The following is a 19,514-nucleotide window of genomic DNA, read 5'->3' as shown; positions in this document are numbered from 1 at the left end:
TACTGCACTCAAATTCAAAATACTGCCGCGAGTCGTGTCCGCCCCCCCTCCCCTATAGATTCGAGGTTGCTGGACAGCGGCACGCTGGAGACTGATTTGTTTGCCCACGGGCGGCTGCCGTGGCAGGGCTGCGTCGCCGCGTCCTTGATCTTCGGTTTTCCAGCGGACCATTCGAGCATGTCCGGCTTCTCTGCTGCTAACGCTGCTGCCAGGATACAGCTGAGGAGACTGCTAATGCTATGTATACTGGGACACTGCTAATGCTGCTTGCCGTGCTGCTGTAGCTCAGTCGTAACTGTAACTGATGCTGAGACTCTACTGACTGTGTGACTGGTAGACGGTGGTGGGTGGCGCAACAAGTCAAGTCAAGTAAAATTTATTTGTATAGCACATTTCATATGACAAGCATAGCTCAGTGTGCTTAAAACAAACACAACATGCATGCAAAAACAAACACATAACAGCAAGGAGATTACACAGTACAAGAGCATGTAAAAACCTGATAACAACAAAAACACAAAACAATGGTAATGGTACAGCTGATTAAAACCACACACACACATCTATTTAAAAGCTTGTGAAAAGAGATGTGTTTTTAACCTGCGTTTAAAAGTGGAAATTGAAGTAATGAACCTGAGGTGTTGTGGTAAAGAATTCCAAAGAATTGGACCATAGTGACTGAAAGCACCATGAGCTGATCTAGAGTGTATTCTTGGGATAGTGAGAAGGCTTCTACTTCCAGATCGCAGGAGTCTGTCTGGTGTGTACTCAGCCAGCATGTCCTTGATATAAGGTGGAGCTACGCCATTTATAGCTTTAAAAACAATAAGCAAAATCTTAAAATCAATTCTTTGCTTCACAGGAAGCCAGTGAAGAGAAATTAAGATGGGAGTGATGTGCTCATATTTCTTTGCTTCACAGGAAGCCAGTGAAGAGAAATTAAGATGGGAGTGATGTGCTCATATTTTTTGGTCCTGGTTATTACTCTAGCTGCAGCATTCTGAACAAGTTGGAGCCTGTTAAGTGCCTGTTTTGTTATTCCTGCTAAAAGTGCATTACAATAGTCCAGCCTGCTTGAGATAAAAGCATGCACCAACTTTTCAGTGTCTGAGAGGGATATAAATGATCTAACTTCAGTTATGTTTCCAAGATGATAGAATGCAGTTTTGGATATGGAGGAACAGGCCAAAACACAAATTCAAAACATAAACATGATTTGTGGACCGTAAAAAATTTTTTTAAATGCGAATATTCTGGCTGTACTATTGTTGTCGGTGAGATCAGTATGTTATATGAACATTATTCCTTAGTCTCTGTGACATATTAGGAGGATTTTACGACTATTTGCTTTATATTTCTTACATATAGCTCCTTTAAGACTTAGGTGTTTATGTTTGACATGTGATTTACCAGTGCATTGACTGTAGTGCCTTCCAGAACATCTAGTTTCCACATAATAAATATTTAACTTTACATTGTTGCAGAATGGGAACTGGGCTGATCATGTTTGTGAGGAGAAACATGGCTACATTTGTATGAAGACGAGTGCCTCAAAACCCACTGGAGATGGAGTGGAGCAGGATGTGGGCTGCAAAACTGTGCGTTAAGTGTACTTGTTTTTTGTTTTTTTAAATCTATTTCAAGATAGGCTCTCTCTATACATAAAAATAATGTCTGGTTTATAAAATAATTCCAGAACATTAAGCTGAATGTAGTGCCTAAACATCCAGGCCTTTCAGCCTTTTTAAGCTCAGTTTTGATTGTCTTCAGAGGCAAAAAAAACCTGACAAATTCAAGTACTCAACTTGCCCAGTTCAACAAAGCAGGGTTGGCAAGTCAGCTAGTTTACTAAGTGGAGCTTCAAGCAGTTTCAGTAACAGATATTTTTCTCACCGAGACCAAAACAAACAGCTAAAACAAACAGCTAATATGCCATTTAATATTAAACTTACAAGTGGGAAGAAACACAGGATTACATAAATGCTCCTCCTTACTATGATATAAGAATAATATGTCGAGGGGCTTTCTGTTTTTCAATGTGTTGTAGAGTTGTGGCCAAGAAAGATTAAAAAAAAAAAAAAGACAATTAATGGTGCATTTAATAAAATAAAATGTTTAACTTGACTTACTACTGCAGGCCAAGTTTAATAAATCTTTTGAATAATGATTTGACTGTAGTGATTGTAGCATCTTTGAAATTTTGCTGATATAGCACAGGTTTGAAAAGTCATTAAAATATCTTTCTTTTTTGTTTCCCTAAAATTAAGGGCTGGAGAAGACATGGCTCGTACTGTTACTTTGTAGCGACACAGACCAAAACTTTTGATGAGGCCAAAGATGACTGCAAAAGCTCAGATTCTTACTTAGCTGATGTTTCAAATGGGTAAGACCATTTCTTTTTATTCAGAGTGTTCTGAGCAATACTGCATTTCAAAGTTCAACTTATTGGGATTTAAAAACATAATTTAACAGGGTGTCTACAGGTATAAACAAGTTAAATTTAAGACTGTTGAAAACCTTTTTAGTTCCACAGTATAAGAGTATATACTCATTTCAAGACCAAGTAAACACATTGATTTCAGTTCAAAATGTACATTAGGTAAAATGACACTGATAATACTCTTAGCGTTTACCGCTCTGCACAGAAAAACTAATCTAACGAGCTTAGCCTAAGTATAATGATGCCATTTCATTGCGTGATCATAATTCATAGAGGGGGTGAAAACAGGGTTATTAATTCTTGTGGTGACTACAAGTCATTTAAGGGGATACTTTGCTGTTCTCAGCTTTGTGTCATAACAATGTCGGTAGTATGTGTAAATGGATGGTGCCAGCACCCAGGATTCCCTGCTCATTTGCTGGCAAAAAATAAAAAAATTAGCTGGAGGACGCAAATTGTTCTTCCTCATTTTTGAATGTATTTTTAGAAACATATTTTAGTGCAGTGTTTGGCTGTAATACCACAGTGTGAACAGGAAGTGGCCACCATACTGTTTCCTGTATTGTAAAAACAAAAGTTCAGATCAGATGGTAGAACCAGGCAGAGGTGATGATGAATGATGATGAAATATGAAACAAGATTCTGTTCCTGTTTTCAGCAAAATATTTTAGCTTACTTTTTAACTGTAAAATAAAATTGTTTGTTTGTTTTTTTTCACTGGTTGGCTGCCATATCCTTTTCTGATGTAACTCACATTACATCACCAACTCGGACAGGAATTTATTTGTCCGGTATGGCCATTTTCTGGTAGTTGTAGGTTTTCTACCACTTGAGCAAAAGTGTATACCACCTTTTCTCTGTTCATACAGCATTTAAATGTATTTGCATCTTTCTACTTAACAGACAGCCGAGACCATCTTTCCAGCAGTGAAATACTTCTTTAAGACCCATCCAATCTGAATTTAAGACAATTTATAATTTCTTACAACATTAATTCATAAATGTGTATTTGAGACTTTTTACGACTTTTTCAGGACCTGCAGCCACCCTGTTTAAAACACAAAAAAATCTAAAAGGTTTTGTTACAATACAATATTTAGTGACACCAGAAATCCTGTGATCCTAATTGTGTGAATACCACCAGGGTTGATAATGCCTTCCTGGTCAGTTTGGTGGGGATGAGACCAGAGAAATACTTCTGGCTAGGCCTCTCAAACCAGAAAACCATCGATCAATTTGTGTGGACCAACACAGACTCAGTGAGGTTTACTCACTGGAATGCTGAAATGCCAGGTATGGAGACGTTTCAAACTCCATGCGTAAGATGTGATAAAAAAGTGGCTTAACAATTGACATTTTACCTTCTCCCTCAACAATGCAAGGTCAGCAACAGGGCTGTGTTGCCATGATATCTGGAGTTTTTGCTGGTCTCTGGGATGTGCTGCCCTGCACCAATAAGGAGAAATACATCTGCAAACACCTGGCAGAGGGGGCAGTTTTAACCCCTGCACCACCTGCTCTTGTCCCAACCCAGTGTGCAGACAGCTGGACTCGTACTGAATCAACAAACAATTGCTATAAGGTACAGTCACATTAAAAAAAAAAAATCCTTATCTTTAAGGATAATTTCAATCGGTCTTTACAACACTCATACCCTACGTACACACAGAGTTTATGGTTGCTGAAATAATTGCTCCTTCATACTGCATCGATACTGTATGAAATATGGAACATGGGTTATAATTTTTAGTTTGTGCAAGACAAATTTACAGTAATCTTTTTTCAACTATCTGAACCTGACTTGAATGACTGCTTTTCTTCTCTGTGTGAGCTTGAAAAATGTAAATACTTCTCCAAATGGCACACATACAAAGAGTGTAAAGACAATACAACAATGTTTGCTAGTTGCTAAGTTACACTACAAAACCACGGTGAACCTTTTTGTCTTCTGGTCAAGATGTTTATGGGGTCAGAGCGGAGGACCTGGTATGAGGCCAGAGATTACTGCAAGGCCATCGGAGGAGACCTGCTCAGCATCCACAGTGCTTATCAGCAGAAAGCGCTACGAAAGAAGTACAGTATGAACTTGCAAAGTACAAAATTAAGAAAATACATAACTGGTTGAACCAAAAGATGAACGCTGGCTACTGTCCAGCAAAGCACTGGATAGGGGTGGGTAACATTTGAATTTTCTACCAATTCTGGCTCTACTTATTGATTCCGGTGCTTAATAATATTTGGTTTCAATTCAATTATGAAAATGTTTTTAAAATATTAACACAATTCTTGCCAATTTACTTTTAAAGTTCCTATAAATTGATTTCACAGAGTTTGATTCCATCATACTCTGTTCATTCTTTTTTCATTTACTGTACTGACAGGGTTCTCTGCCTGGGCCCCCCAAAAATCTAGGAAGATTCACCACTGTGTCTGTCTCACAGTCCTAGGAATGTGAGAAGAGAATGTAGCCTTAAGACATGCAGGCAGGACAGTTTCTTGACAGATGAAATGGCAGTATTTCCTAAAACAACATAGAGTTGTAACACAGAAGAGCAATCATTCTGTCTTGGCAAAAACAAGGCTGGGTCGAGAATGATGACTGGTGTTACAATAGTATAGCTAAGCTCTGTGCACACTGTGTGCTGTGGTGAGTGTGTGATTGAACAAGTGAAAGAAAGAGAGGGGAAAAAAAGAAACCACAGCACCGTGCTGAGAGCAAATAGGTGCTGGCCATCAGAGAAGAGAACCTGTGGGCCCATAGCACACGGCCTTACCCACACCTCTAACTCTTATTGATCTTCCCATAGCAAAACAAAATGTACTGCTTTGGAAAACGCAAAGTCATGCATGGATCCAGTTTTGCAAACCAGCACTCACCCACAACCGTAAAGCACAGTACCACAACTAACCCCTTACCCATAAATATTACCAAGTTAAATTCGCACTTGCCCTGACCTGACCCTGACCCAGAGCACCAGAAACTGATACCTGCCATTTTGTATTTGGTTCTAATTTGAAAATGAGTTTTGGTTCCCAAACCAAGCACTGCAACAATGCTTTTACAGATGACTCATGTTTGTTCTTTTAAAATTTTTCAAACAGGTTTTATACTTGATCAATACAATGATGATGATGATCAATACAATAATCTTATTTTATCATCACTGTCCATAATAGCTATGGCACAATCTGGATTGGACTTAGTGCCCCTGACCCAGTCACTGGTTATGTATGGAGTGATGGATCCCCGGTGAGTTTTCTACTTTAATAGTTGAGTCAATCATTTTTATTTTAGGAAATTTAATAAAATAGACAATAAAATAATGAATCACAGCATGTTTTGTTTGTTTTGTTTACAGTTGCAGTTCACACACTGGGATGATGGAGAGCCAGACAATAAAAACAATTTGGAATCTTGCGTTGCATTCAAAATTGATAAGCGGACTACGCATGGGTCTTGGATGGATTTACACTGTGAGACCTACAAAGACTGGGCGTGCCAGATAGGTATAGGTAAGATGAGGAACTAAAACCCTTTCTTTCTATTTTGTCTGATTACCGAGGTTTCAAAGAAGAGCATGTCACTCCTTTGTAACCTTTGATGAAGGTTAACTGAGCAAAGTTGATGTTCCAATAGTGTCTTCCTTAATTTTCTGATGAAGACACTGTTGGAAGCTGAAAAAATTTTAAACTCTGTGCTGCCGACTATCACTCCAGTGCTCTGAGTATTATCTTCTTATGTTTTTGTCTTTACAGGAGTAATTCCAAAACAACCTCCAGGCCGTGTCACTCCTGGTAAGTGAGCTACTATCTAAGAAAATGCAAGAAAACTTTGTACATTTTAAAAGCTGACTGAGTCGATCTGGTGTACTTTGAGAGCAAAGTTAAGAGGCATTATGAAAGTATGGCGAGACAGATTACACTGCAACGGGCCGCCACAATCCAGGTCATTAACAGCTGCTGCTGTTACTTTGCTGTGATCCTCCTTCAATATTTAGTCTCACTTGCTATACATCCTTACATTTGACCGACAGACTTCATACACCAAGAACAAGTGCCTACAGCCATGCTAGCAGCTTTGTGAGGCCATACTTAAGCTAAATGCTGAAATTAGAATGATGTCCATAATAACAATGCTAACATGTTGATATTAAGAAGATATGTTTACTGTAAAGCTATGATCGGGCCCTAAAAAATCAGGCCCAACTCTACATGAACCCACACAGTTTCTGTCCAAGCCCAACCCATGGCAGCAGTTTTGGGCCCTAACCCAATTAAAAACACCACTTTCTAAAGTAAAAGAAAAACATTTTTTAACGTTAAAACATTTATTAGAAGCTAAGGGCTAACATGCTACCTCACACCACTTCTCATTCTTTTCCTTATTTCAATAGTCTGTTTTCTCATGCATGACGGGTTCGGCAGCCCCTTGCTGCATCTAGTAAATACAGTGATCCATGGTAATGTAGTGTGCAGATGATGATCACCACTGTTCACTGTATGCACATCTCTCCCACTGCAAGGGCAGAAGGAAACACCAAGTCATCTTGGAGCCCCTCTTTTTCTCTCATTATACATCCCTTTCATTTGCACTTTCTCTCCCCCTGTTCTTCATACTGCGTCACTTCCCCTCTCTCAGTTGCACTCCCCCATTTCTCTCTCTTTTCCTCTTGATTCAGTCCATTTAAACTCCTGCCATTTACACAAGTTTCATTAAGAAAGCCTGAAAGTTGCTAAGCTGTATCAATTTAAGCCACAAATGTAAACCTCACACTGTGCCCTATCAGCAAGCAAGCATCAGACTATCACACCACATCACGTTACATGGCACACTTTCTGTCCACACTGGATCTGGTAATGGAACTTTGTCACGTCATGAAAACAATTCTGTGGTCTCAGAGTAACCACTGAATACTTCCTTATTGTTATTACCTTCACAACAATACTATTGTGGGTAACTTACAGATATCATTATTGTAGCTTCCATTATATATAACACCACCTTCTACACTTTGTAAAAAAAAAAAGTGAAGATGAAGATGTGAGACGTGTTTCGTAGTAGCTCCCTTGAAATGTGACTTTTTAATCATATCGACTCGCTGACGAAAAAATGCGAGGACCTGGAGGGGTGCTCTAGATGGAACAATGTGCGACTGGTGGGCTTACCTGAGGGCACCGAGGGCCCCCGTCCCACTGAGTTCATGGCCCAATTCCTCAAGGACTTACTGAGGTTGGACAACAAACCTACTTTGGACCAAGCTCATCGTTCCCTACATGCCAGACCGAAGGAAGGGAAGCCGCAGCAACCACTCGTTATCAGGGTGAACCTTTTCCAGGTCCGTAACCAAATCCTACTCCTTGCAGGTCAATTGTCACCTCTTCACTACAATGGTAGCAAGATCTTCATCTTCCCAGACTTCACTCCGACGGTGGCTAATAAGTGAAATGGGAGCTTCATTCCTGCCCGAATGTTAAGTTTGGACTAATCTTTCCGGCCACTCTTCACATTACACTGCCCAGCGGTCAGAGTGGTTTACATGGCTATTCTAATATATTAACTGTTAAGTCATCTTTTGCCTGGTTTAAAGTGTTAACTAAAATAAGCTCTTTTATTGTTTACACACCATGTCACATTTCTTTTGAGTTTGCCAAATCGGTGTTGATAAGTTAGGTTGGGTGTTATTTCCAGGCAAGAGTGTTTGTTAGCAATATGTGGGAGGGTTGGGCGCATCCCGTTTGGGGGGGATGCTTCTGCTAAAGTGAGAGGGGTATTTGGGTTTGTTGTTCTTTGTGTTTTTCTGTGCATTTTTTCATCAGTCATAGTTTGTTTTGAGCGACTCTGCAGACCACCACCTGTGTTTTTACATAGCATTTTTGTTTATTTGTATGACCCAATCCAATACACAATCCGCAGTAAGAGCTTCAGCTGTAAAGGGCTAAATAACCCCATTAAACATAGCAAGGTGCTTCACTATCTCCACCAACTGGGGGCACATATTTATTTACAAGAAACTCACCTTAAAATTACATATCATTTTAAAGTGAGGAATAGATCATACATACTTTTCCCTTCATACATTCAAACACAATATCTGATCCTAATGGTAGATATATTATTGTCACAGGCCAGATCCATAACACCCACTTAGTTCTAGCAAATGTCTGTGCCCCTAATTGGGATGACAATGCCTTCTCTTAGCATCTTTTCTCAATATTACCAGATATGTCCTCTCCAGACGTTGCGCTAGACTTTTTCGTCGCCGGTCATTTTGACCGACAGGGTCATAAAAATCCGGTCATAATCTATTTTTACCGGTCATTTTAATTTTCGTTTTTAAATGATAATAAAGAAGTTATAAAGTGTGCATTAATAAGGACGTGAATGGAAAGATGAACAGACATCCACACACCCGTGCCATTAGGCTTCGCCCTGGACACACCGGATGGCACTAACGCGTCACTAACGCATCCGGTGTGTCCAGGGCGTTATGTAGTTGTCTGTAGGCTCGGTGACACAAAATTAATATTGTAATGAAGTGATTAGGGTATTGAAAAATGTGCTCGGTTATGCACTGTTGTGTTTTTTTAAATTATAAATACGGTATTTTCTCCTCACGTTCCACAGTGCGAGCTGTTATTTTATTTTGAAAATTGGCCAGATTCTCTCGTCTTTTCTGTGTCCGACAGAAGCGCTCGCGGCTCGCATGAAAAATAGACCAGACGCCGAACTGCAGCACTGCCTCTACTCCGCGGGCGCTCCGCTCTGCTCAGCAGCCTGTGTGGACAGTCAGATAGGTTAACATGGGCGCCGATTGAAAACTGCCTCCGCTGCTGGGCGCTGCACTTTGGTTCCGCGTCCGGTGTGTCCAGGGCGTTATGTCAACAACGCTACATGAAGCAGATGAATGACTTTTTCTCTACAGTGTGAAAACGGCAGCCACTTAAACCACTGACTGCGCACTCTGCCGCCAAGTGGGCAGGGGTGGTAATTGCAACCGGTCAAAATGACCGACGGCCTTCAGATTTTCCGGTCATTGTTGTAAAAAACCGGTCAATGACCGAGAATATCAGGTTAACGCGACCCCTGGTCCTCTCATTATTTGCTTTTAAGAGGAGACTTTAACTGCTGGCTGGACCCACAGCTGGATCACTCATCCTCCACAGTTTCTCAACCCTCGAGGTCTGCCAAGGTCATCTAATCTTTTATGAAGGAGTCTCTGACGTTTCCGATGTTTGACGCCCTGTAGCATTGCATTCTTTATTGATTACATAGTGTAATTCGTTTAGAACAAAATAATGTCACTGACTGATGTTTTATTCTTTTCTTTTTTTTTCTTGTATGTGTGCGGCTTTGTTTGCTTGTTTGTTTTCTGTTTTGTTTTTTCTCCTGTTGTTGGATTTCTCTAGCCAGGTGAAACCATCCTAATCTTGCGAGCTCATATTCTATTTCGCTCCGCAGATCAGTCTGGCCATGCAATCATAAAGGCGCATTCTGGCATCGGTTAAAGCTTACCAGGCCAGTCACAACCGTTTATTACTTTGGGGCGGGCACGTCATCAGAATAGGAGGGACAAGGAGCGGAGTGAATGCATTTCGTAAACAACCAACATGGCTACTGATTTTGAAGATGCTATGGTAAATGCGTTGAACAAACTGGAATGTACATTTTCTTTAAAAGCAGAACAAATGGCTGCACTGAAAGCTTTTATTGGAAAAAAGGATGTATTTGTTTCCTACGGGGTTTGGTAGAAGTTTAATTTACCAAATGGCTCCGTTGATTGGGAAAAAGATGGGACTCAGTGAAAACCCAGTCGCTATTGTTGTTTCTCCGCTAGTTGCTCTCATGGAGTAGCAGGTCAGGGAAGCGACCAAGCTGGGAATCACAGCCATGCAACTCGGAGTCCACAGTGAGGAGGAAATCCGCAAAGACGGCAACACTCTTTCCGAGACATCATCACAGCTCATCTCCGCTGCAGCTTGCTGGTCTGTTTACAGTGGCGTTGTGCTAGCCTACGTCACACGTTTCGTTTACTCTGATTGGTTTTCCGTCTTTCCAATGGCGTGAAGGGGCACTTTGAGTGACAGCCGTTGATACCACCTTCAAAAAATGTTATTGTACTACAATTATAACTGACTGACTATATGAACATCTGCACAATATGTTCCTTTGTTTAACTATGGTCTGTTGAAAAACCCAATAAACAAAGTAAAAAAAAAAAGCTAGTTTGCTCGACTCTTACATAATTCTTACCAGAAACATTCATTTTCTTGGCAATCTCCCTCTAGCCATATGCCAAATTATTTAGATTTTTTGTGGTGAAATAAGGAGGTATCATGTGGGTAATCTCTCATTTTAACCTTGTGACTCAGCTGTTCCTCAATTGGTAAGATACATCAACTGGAAATTACCAATGTACAAAAGTTTGTGCCAACACTTAGAATAGAAATTAAAATATCAAACTAGACAAGGAAAAACTTTGAGGTTTTGGTGGAGCTGGGGAACAAGTCAATTACCAAAAACACTGGGATTCACCCTCTGGGGACTATGAATATCTGTACAAGCCATAGAGCCATGCCACTAGCATGGCTTAAAAGCAAACGAAAATCTTAACCTACACATGTACTGTAACATATTACATATTTCTGACATGTTTTCAGATTACAATAGGACCTCTGATGGGTGGCTAGAATGGAGGGGGTTCCAATATTATTTTGAAAGAAGGTCCAAGGCCATGGAAGAAGCTCGTCGCTTCTGCCAAAACAGGCATAGTGACTTGGTAACTATCAACAGTGAAGCTGAAAGTGTATTCTTATGGAAACGGGTAAGGAATAACATTTATCTTGCATTACTGACATTATTTATCAGCTGTCATTTAAGCTCAAAACATACTGCAACATAAGCACTGCTGGGTTTACTATGTGCCTCTATTTGTGTGTGTAGATGTCCAGAAATTACGGAGATAGGCCTTACTGGATAGGCCTGAACGTAGATCTTGATGGAACATTTGGGTGAGTATGAATTAAATAATGAATAATGAATTAATGAAAAATCAGAAAAGACTTAAAAGAAAAAAGAAAAGTATCAAACCATGTTACATGTAGACATCGTAAGCAGTTGAACAATGTGTCGTGCTGTATGTTATTTCATTGGATTTTTTTACTAACAGTGCTGAAAGGTTGGCTCGATACCAGTGATACTGAAACTGTCGGTCAGATTTTTGTGTTTCTTGTAAACTTTAATTTTGTTGCTCTGCCATCATATGCATATAAATTAGGCCAACTTGTCTTTGTTTTTGTTCATGTCAAATTAATCATGATCAGTATCATTATTATCATCTATTAATAACAGTCATGGCCATCTCAACAGTCTGGGCCCCAGCCATTGTAAGTTTAATATTTAATCCCCATTTAGTTCTGATTTTGTCTTCACCAATTCCAGAGGAAAATATCGATCTCTAGTTTCTCACATTGAGTGTGTAGTTTAGTGCTGGGCAGGTGGCATAAGGAAAAACCCAAAACAATGACCCTATACACAACAACGTGCTCTCAAGAGCTAAGGGGAACTGCAGAGTTGGATGGTGGTCCTGTGGGTTTGCTAATTTAAGCAACCTCTTTCACATTACACATATTCATTTATAAGAACTGTTAATATCAAAGTATTGGTAAGTATAGCTCCAATTATGAAGCAGTTATCTTGTCTTTTTGCTCCTTAGATTCAAGAGCAGAGCTCATTTTGTCAAACTATTTTGCAATATGACAATTAATGACATTGAAAACACAAGATGAAAATTAAAGTAAAAGTGAGTTTTATTGTGCTCCAAAAAGGTGGATGGATGGTTCTCCAATGGTGTTTCAAAGGTGGGATGAAAATCAACCTCTTTTTCTACGCAACGATGAGAATTGTGCTGCCATGACTACATTCATGGGTGAGTAGCACATAATTGATTCATTTTTACTGGCATACTTTTATAAAATGAATTTAATAATATATAATCTGAGATTAGATTTTAAATGTAAAAATACACTCTGTTTTTGCTGAAGTTTATTTGATATTATTGGTTGTCTTACAGGTTTCTGGCATGTTTATAACTGTGGGTATGCATACAGTGTCATATGTAAACGCAGTGGCACACCACCTGCCAATGCCACTGTAGCACCAACAGTGCCTCCTCCAAAAGGTGGCTGTCCCCAAAACTGGAGAAAATTGGACTCAAAGGTTGGAGGTCACTTATAACTTTTATAGTTTGGTAGCATGGGTATGCATTAAATCAGCCCTCAATATAATAAAGCATTGCTCTTTGGGATTTGAAAAAAGCTATGTAAGAAAATAAAAAAATATAATTTTAATGTTTTTGAGATATTACACTAAGCTGTTGATTTCTCATCCAAAGTGTTACAACATCATTAATAGCCAGAGGGAGACGTGGTTTGAAGCAAGGACAAAATGCAAATCAACGGGAGGAAATCTGGCCTCAATTCTCACAGGACATGTGCAAGGTTTGTTTCATGTTTGTTTTTGTTGTTGATGTTTTTTACAAGACTATCATTTATTCCAGTTAGATTCAGAGACACGTATTATCCTTGAATTCCTTAAAGATGTAAATGTCGTGAAGTTGTTCACAGTAACAAAAGATTTTGGCTATTTTACTTTATCTAAAATCTATGTCCCCATGCATAACATTTATGATTAGTTGTGTGTATATATATCTGTTAAACATAGCAGCAAACATCTTTAAACTTCAGGCATTCAGGGTCTACCCAACACAAGCGTTTCTTAAAGGCGTTATTTGTTCAGGCTGTATTCACCATATGATTAATTAATATAATGTTTATTAATTGAGATGACTCATTTAGCAATGTATTGGACTTTCCCTATTATGTCCCACGGATGATAGATGCTACAATGAACTTTAAGTGTCTGCTCAGTAAAGCACCACAGTCACAACACGGAGTAGCAGGAGGTCAGATTTCTTTTATGTGACAAGGGTAAGGAATGTTAACCGACAACACAATAGCTAAGGATTTTGTGTTAGAGCAAAAGAAAAAGAATCTAATTGTCAATATTTCGGATCTAAATCCTCTAGGGAACCTGGTAATGTTAATTAAGGGGAGGGAATTGGTCATGTCCAAGAAACTCAAGCACATCCAATTGCCTATGATATAGCTCATATGATGGCTGTGGCATTCGCTTTTGCTCAAGAACTACCAGAATGCACTGTGTCACACCAGGCCAATGAACACTACTGCTGGTGGGTGATATATATGCTATTTGGCTTTTGCTCACCGAAAAACAATATGTTGGCTGGCCAGTGACAAACAAAGAGAGACAGAGAAAAAAAAAGGGGTATCGCTCTCTCGATCCATTTCTACACTCTGTTTCTATGGTAGATGCCGGCATAAAAGAATGAGGAAGTACAATCTGTAGTTCCAGCAACAGCCCTAGAGGCAGTAAAAATAATTTCTGTTGGCAAATGAGCAGAGATCTGGGCCCTGGTACAATAGAGGAAAGTTAAACAAAATTCATTTACACGTAATGTCCACACTGTTATGATACAAAGGTGGTTACATTTTGGTTAAGTATCTCTTAAAGTTTTGCTTAGTTACGTTCTTTGTCAGTTTAGTCAATTGCCGATGGAAGAAGTTAAGAAAAGTCGGAGGCAAAAATCAAGGTTGACCCAAACACATTTACCAAGTTGTACATGCTCAATTTACTAAACAGGTCTCCGTTAATTCCAACTAATGCTACGGTGCCATGGTGTTCTGCTGAATCTAACAGCAAACCAAGTTAAACTGGCTTGAGCCACCTGACTAACCAATTACGTTGGCCATTAATAGAGCTCCACACTAACAACAACGGGTGGTATTAAGTTGTAAATGTAAACCAGTGTCCAGTTAGGTAGTGTTTTCTCCCTTACTTTGTTTTGCAGTTTAAAGTAGACCCCCAAACTCTTCAAGAACATCTGAGAAGTAGAGTATAGAAAAAACAATAATCAATGTGCTGAACAACACATATACATACATAAATGCATTTTATGTAAATTCAGGCAAAATTGGGGAACAAACAAATGATATGACCAATTTGTGTTACCTTTTCAGCATTTTTGGCTGCAAAATTGGTGGAGGCACCTACCACAGACCTGTGGATTGGTTTGTATAAAGAAGGTGACAGGGAATTTCTCTGGACTGATGGACAAAAAATGCAATACAATCACTGGGGCGTAAGTGGACTCTGCAATTTTTGTATTATAATATCAAGTACAAGAGAAAAATTACTATTTTTAATAAAAATTAAAACTGATCATTCTTTCTAATGAAAATGTGACTGAAGTGATTAAGGACTCTTTTTGGGTAATTTACATGTTTAAACTTTAAACTACTGTACACACAATCATAGTGACCGAAAGAATGAGATTGCAGAGAGAGGTTGTAATGAGTTCCCTCCGTAGGTTGATGGCAAAATCCTGCTTTGTTTATCATCTCAATGAGTGACAGGAAAACATAAAAACTCTTCCCAAATTGAAAGAGAATACAGATTTCTCAAAATGTCAAACTATTAAATCTGTACAATAGCTTACCATATTTAAATTTTTTTCAATTATCACATATAATATATATCACAGTTGATGTACTCGATACTGGGTTAATGATTTTGGTGCTCTTTATACCCAACCTAAGAAGTCACATTTGGATAATGTTTTATACATAGGCTATATAAATATGCATATACAGTCTGGTTTACTTGGATGAATGGATGGATGGATGGATGGATGGATGGATGGATGGATGGATGAGTTCCATATTAGAACCAGTTGCAAAATTTCAGGTTCCCAAGGAATCACTAAATATTTCAATTTTGGTTATCCATTCCAGAACTACACACTGGCTTTTTGTCTTGACTAGATAATGTTGCGCAAAGCAAACCATTTTGTTTTTGTTTTGTTAAGGCACTATGAAAACAGTAATTAGAGATGCAGGCACACTAGTCTGTGTAAGGCCGTGTGCCATGGACAGCAGTTCTTCTTCTCTGCTCCAACTCCTAACACAAGGTTTGCTGTCAACACAGCTACCATCTCTATCTTACTCACACTGCACACATTGACATTTGACATTTAATAACATTTTTTTTTCTCTGGCTGGGGATCCTGTTGACCAGCAGCCCTCCAGGCCTGTACAATTGTAGGAGATTCATGAATTCATACTGTACTGTTTGTAATCAATTGTTTGGGTGTATTGCTAATTACTTCTGACATCCATTTTCCATTGCAGAGGTTTCACCAGTATCACAGATATAAGGTAAAAGAAATTTTGATACTTTGAATGTGATATGCAACACCTCTTAATTTATCTTGACTTGGAGCCAAAACGCATCACAATCCTATGACAAGCTGGAGTTCCATCTCTGGCACAAACAACCTTTGTTCATAATTTTGATGAATTAAATGCATCTGATCTGTATCTGGTTCCAGAATTACCATTCGCCACTCACCAACTGCCAGTGAAAATATTAAGTAGAAAATAACATGAATGAGTCCAGCAGTATGGCTATGGCGAGGATCCAAAAAGAAACAGGACACTGGCAGGCGCTCAGATAATTCTCCTTATTTGGTTTGGGCAAAATACACAGAAACACATCTGTTTCATCTTCAAAGTCATAATTAGTGTCTATAGTGCATCTACAGGTTACGCTAATGATGGCTTTGAAGCTGAAACATGTCTGTGTCCATTTATTTTGTCCACTTAAAAGGGCCAGTGTGTAAAAATGGTGAGTAACAGAGACATCAGCAGTCAAATTCTAGATTGCAGGGCTCACTCGCTCACCCCTCCCGTCGGGTAAGTGACGGTGGCCTCGTAGGACAAAAAGCCTTGCGCAGACACAAGTTTTTCAGGAGTAGGCCGATCTAGCGACGAGGTGAATATTTATTTAGGAATCTAAACCATGTTACAATATTGTAGCGACCCTGCAGTACATGTTCTGTTATAATGTCAATGTTCTGTGAGTTAATGGCATGTTTGGGATTGAATGAGTATAGGTAGGGGGGTGGGGTGCGAGTGTGACGGGGATGAGGGCTGTGTGAGTGCGTGTGCTGGTGTGTGAGCGAGCTGGAGGAGAGAGCAGCAGTGCACAGTTGGAGTTACAGCTAAGTTCTTGTTTGTTGGTTGTTTTGGCGTGGTTACGGCCAACAGTAACCTGTACTGTTCAGTAATAAACAGTGGTTTGCCGAATAACTGCATCATCCTTTCCACACGTCCTGGCGGAGGCTACAATATGTTATAGCTTACCGGTCAGATATAGGTTATCTGTGAGATATATGTTAGGAGTGTTTTATTTCTAATTGTTTTGGTAACACAAGCAAACATTAGCACAGTAATGCTAAAATAACACGTTTTATGTGATAGTCACGGCACAGTGCGGCAAATATAGGTTGGTACGATTATAATATATGCGTTTCCAGAGTGTTCTTCCACAGGACACAGGGAGAGGAGGAAGAGAAAGAGGAGGAAGAGGAGGAAGACCAGGGAGAGGAAGGGGGCGAGGGGGTAGAGACGATGCAGGAACCCTTACCTAACCCTTACCTACCTGTCCAGCAGAAAACATGCCACTTCAGAGTCGGATTGAAGCCCTTTGTCCTTCATGAACCCCCTCCATCGCTGAAAAACATCACTGATGTTTATTCTCTGCCGCCGCTTGTCCCGTTTTCTTTGCCCCTCTTTGCGTCTTCTTTTCCTCGCAGATGACGGTTCGGGTTTATTCTCTCCTGTTGCGTGGGAAATGTGGTCCATTCGCAAACTTTATAACTAAAAAAACTTCTCACTACTCTCTATCGACAAACTACTAACACTCTCTGCTGTTTCCTCCTCCTTCTTCCTTCCTTCCGCTGTCTTCTTCGTTGGTTTATTTATACACGCGAAACGCGTTCCCTGGCTGGCTGGATTGTCCGCTTGGGCTGCCTTACATACATGGCAGCGCAAGATGGCAACCTCTCTAAAGCAAGGCCCTTGCTATATATATATATATATATATATATAAGCATAATTATAAGGCTACGAAAACCAAACAAATTTTATTTTATAGTGATTATACACTTATATAAACATATTAATGGGTAGAATATTCAGATTCAGATTCAGATTTGACAATAAACCATGCCAAATATTACACACTGGCCCTTTAAAATAAGTGAATTCATTTGTGAGTGCTGGTGTCCACAGTCGCTATAGTGACCCTTTCTTTATCTAGCTTGCAACCCTGCAGGTTTACCAGTGGTATCATGGCAAAGATAGTCTGCAAGTACGTGGTGACACACTGCCAGAGTAAATCAGCATGGTGGGAGTACAGTTAAAAGTAAATTTACAAGGAAGTGGTACTGACGCATGAGGAGAGATTGACAGCAACACTACTACAATGAGCAGCAGCATGTGTGGCAGGTACTCAACAAATTGGCAGTGGTGGAAGAAGAATTCAGACTTTTTACTTAAGCAAAAGTACTGAAGTGCCATAATGAAAATACTCTGCAACAAGTAAGAGTGTATTCATAACCTTAAGTGAAAAAATATGAAGTGTTGTACTATGATATGGGTCCCTAATGCAGTGGTTAGAGCACTCGTCTTCCATGCGGAAGGTTCAGGGTTCGTATCCTGCTGGGGTCGACGTCAGCAAAGGCATGCAGTCACAAGAGGTTCCCACCACCGAATCAAATTGGATCAGATTATTCTGAGCCAAGTCCTCAATGAGGGCACATCTCAAGCCCATCATAGACAGGAGGTTCAGACATAGAAGTGGATTCAGTGTTTTACTGAATTTCAATCTGATGTTTCTGGATTGATATTACTGTTTTATTACGGTGTATGTTGCATTTTACTAGTGGTGTGTGCTATACCCTACAGTACACCACCTTAATACAGCATCTCCATATCAGTTTATCAGAAAGAGGAACATCTGTATTTTTGACGGTATTGAAAATGATATCTATGGGATTTCTTAATATCCTAGTATACCATAATACCTTGAGACCGCCCAAGCCTAATATGGAAATACAGATAAGAAAGGGATAAAAAACTGAAATCTGAAAAGTAACTAAAGCTGTCAAGCTGGCCAGTGCAAATATTTTCAAACTGGTTCAATATTAAGACAAACATCAGGTCAAATCAGTATACTGAAATTTAACTCTAGGTGTCACACTTGACTCAGTTGCCGCTCCCCAGAACATAAGAACATATGAGACTAACACCGAGTTCACATTGGACACGGAAGCACCCAAATTTGTTAATTGTTACGCAGCCACCCTCAGCAGTTGACTGGCCCACCAGAAGCCCATTTCTCTGATGTGTTACCTGTAGAGCTCTGTCTCTGTCTGCTTGTGTGTGTGTGTGTGTGTGTGTGTGTGTGTGTGTGTGTGTGTGTGTGTGTGTCTGGCTCTGCTCGACTCTCTTGCTCTCTGGTCATACACAACTGACAAATATGTATCATTGTATCATTTATTACAGTCACATCATATATATCATATTTACTGTACATTTTAGATCATTCACAATACATTTTCAGTGTGTTATCTTGTCAGATTTAGTTGCAACTTGCAGTAAAAACAGACGAAATGACAAATCTATCAATGCAGGTTGCAAGCTGGCCTGGGCACTTGGGAAACGCTGTGTCCAATGTAAACAGCCGGTGTCCAGTGTAAACAACAATTAACATGGGTGCCAAAAGCAAGCGGGCAGTGCTCCATGGAAAATTTGCACACTTCGCGGCACTTCCGTGTCCAATGGGAACCCGGCATAGGGGGCAAAACATGCCATTAACAAACAGCACTCATCAAAACAACCACCCCTATTATTTTCTATGTACAACCACCATGCTCATGGACACTACTGACTCCATTAGTCTGTTTATATATAAGCATAATATTATGTTAGTCATGTTGTTAAATTTCCTATTACTAATGCAATAAAAGTTGGATTCAGCGCCTTCAGTCCAGGTTGCTGATGTAGGCTTCTTTTAAATTTGACAGAAGCTGTAATGATGACGAATGCCAGTTCACCCACTTTGCATAAAATCACACCGGTTTAAGCTTATTTA

General features: G+C 39.7%; 1 protein-coding gene across 1 annotated transcript in view; it reads left to right on the top strand.

Moving 5' to 3' along the window:
- Positions 1-19,514, top strand: part of LOC126382755 (macrophage mannose receptor 1-like) — a 36,313-nt gene that overhangs the window by 7,682 nt on the left and 9,117 nt on the right. Inside the window, 15 exon segments of the mRNA XM_050032810.1 lie at positions 1,485-1,598; positions 2,268-2,383; positions 3,585-3,733; positions 3,823-4,022; positions 4,398-4,513; positions 5,618-5,690; positions 5,800-5,953; positions 6,197-6,235; positions 11,099-11,262; positions 11,382-11,449; positions 12,266-12,366; positions 12,511-12,656; positions 12,832-12,937; positions 14,537-14,658; positions 15,707-15,733. Of these exon segments, the coding sequence (XP_049888767.1) occupies positions 1,485-1,598; positions 2,268-2,383; positions 3,585-3,733; positions 3,823-4,022; positions 4,398-4,513; positions 5,618-5,690; positions 5,800-5,953; positions 6,197-6,235; positions 11,099-11,262; positions 11,382-11,449; positions 12,266-12,366; positions 12,511-12,656; positions 12,832-12,937; positions 14,537-14,658; positions 15,707-15,733 (1,695 nt within the window).

Source organism: Epinephelus moara, chromosome 21, assembly GCF_006386435.1.
Source record: "Epinephelus moara isolate mb chromosome 21, YSFRI_EMoa_1.0, whole genome shotgun sequence".
NCBI classification, from domain to species: domain Eukaryota; kingdom Metazoa; phylum Chordata; class Actinopteri; order Perciformes; family Serranidae; genus Epinephelus; species Epinephelus moara.
The sequence above is the reverse complement of the archived record's forward strand: the minus strand, read 5'-3'. Positions and strand labels throughout refer to the sequence as shown.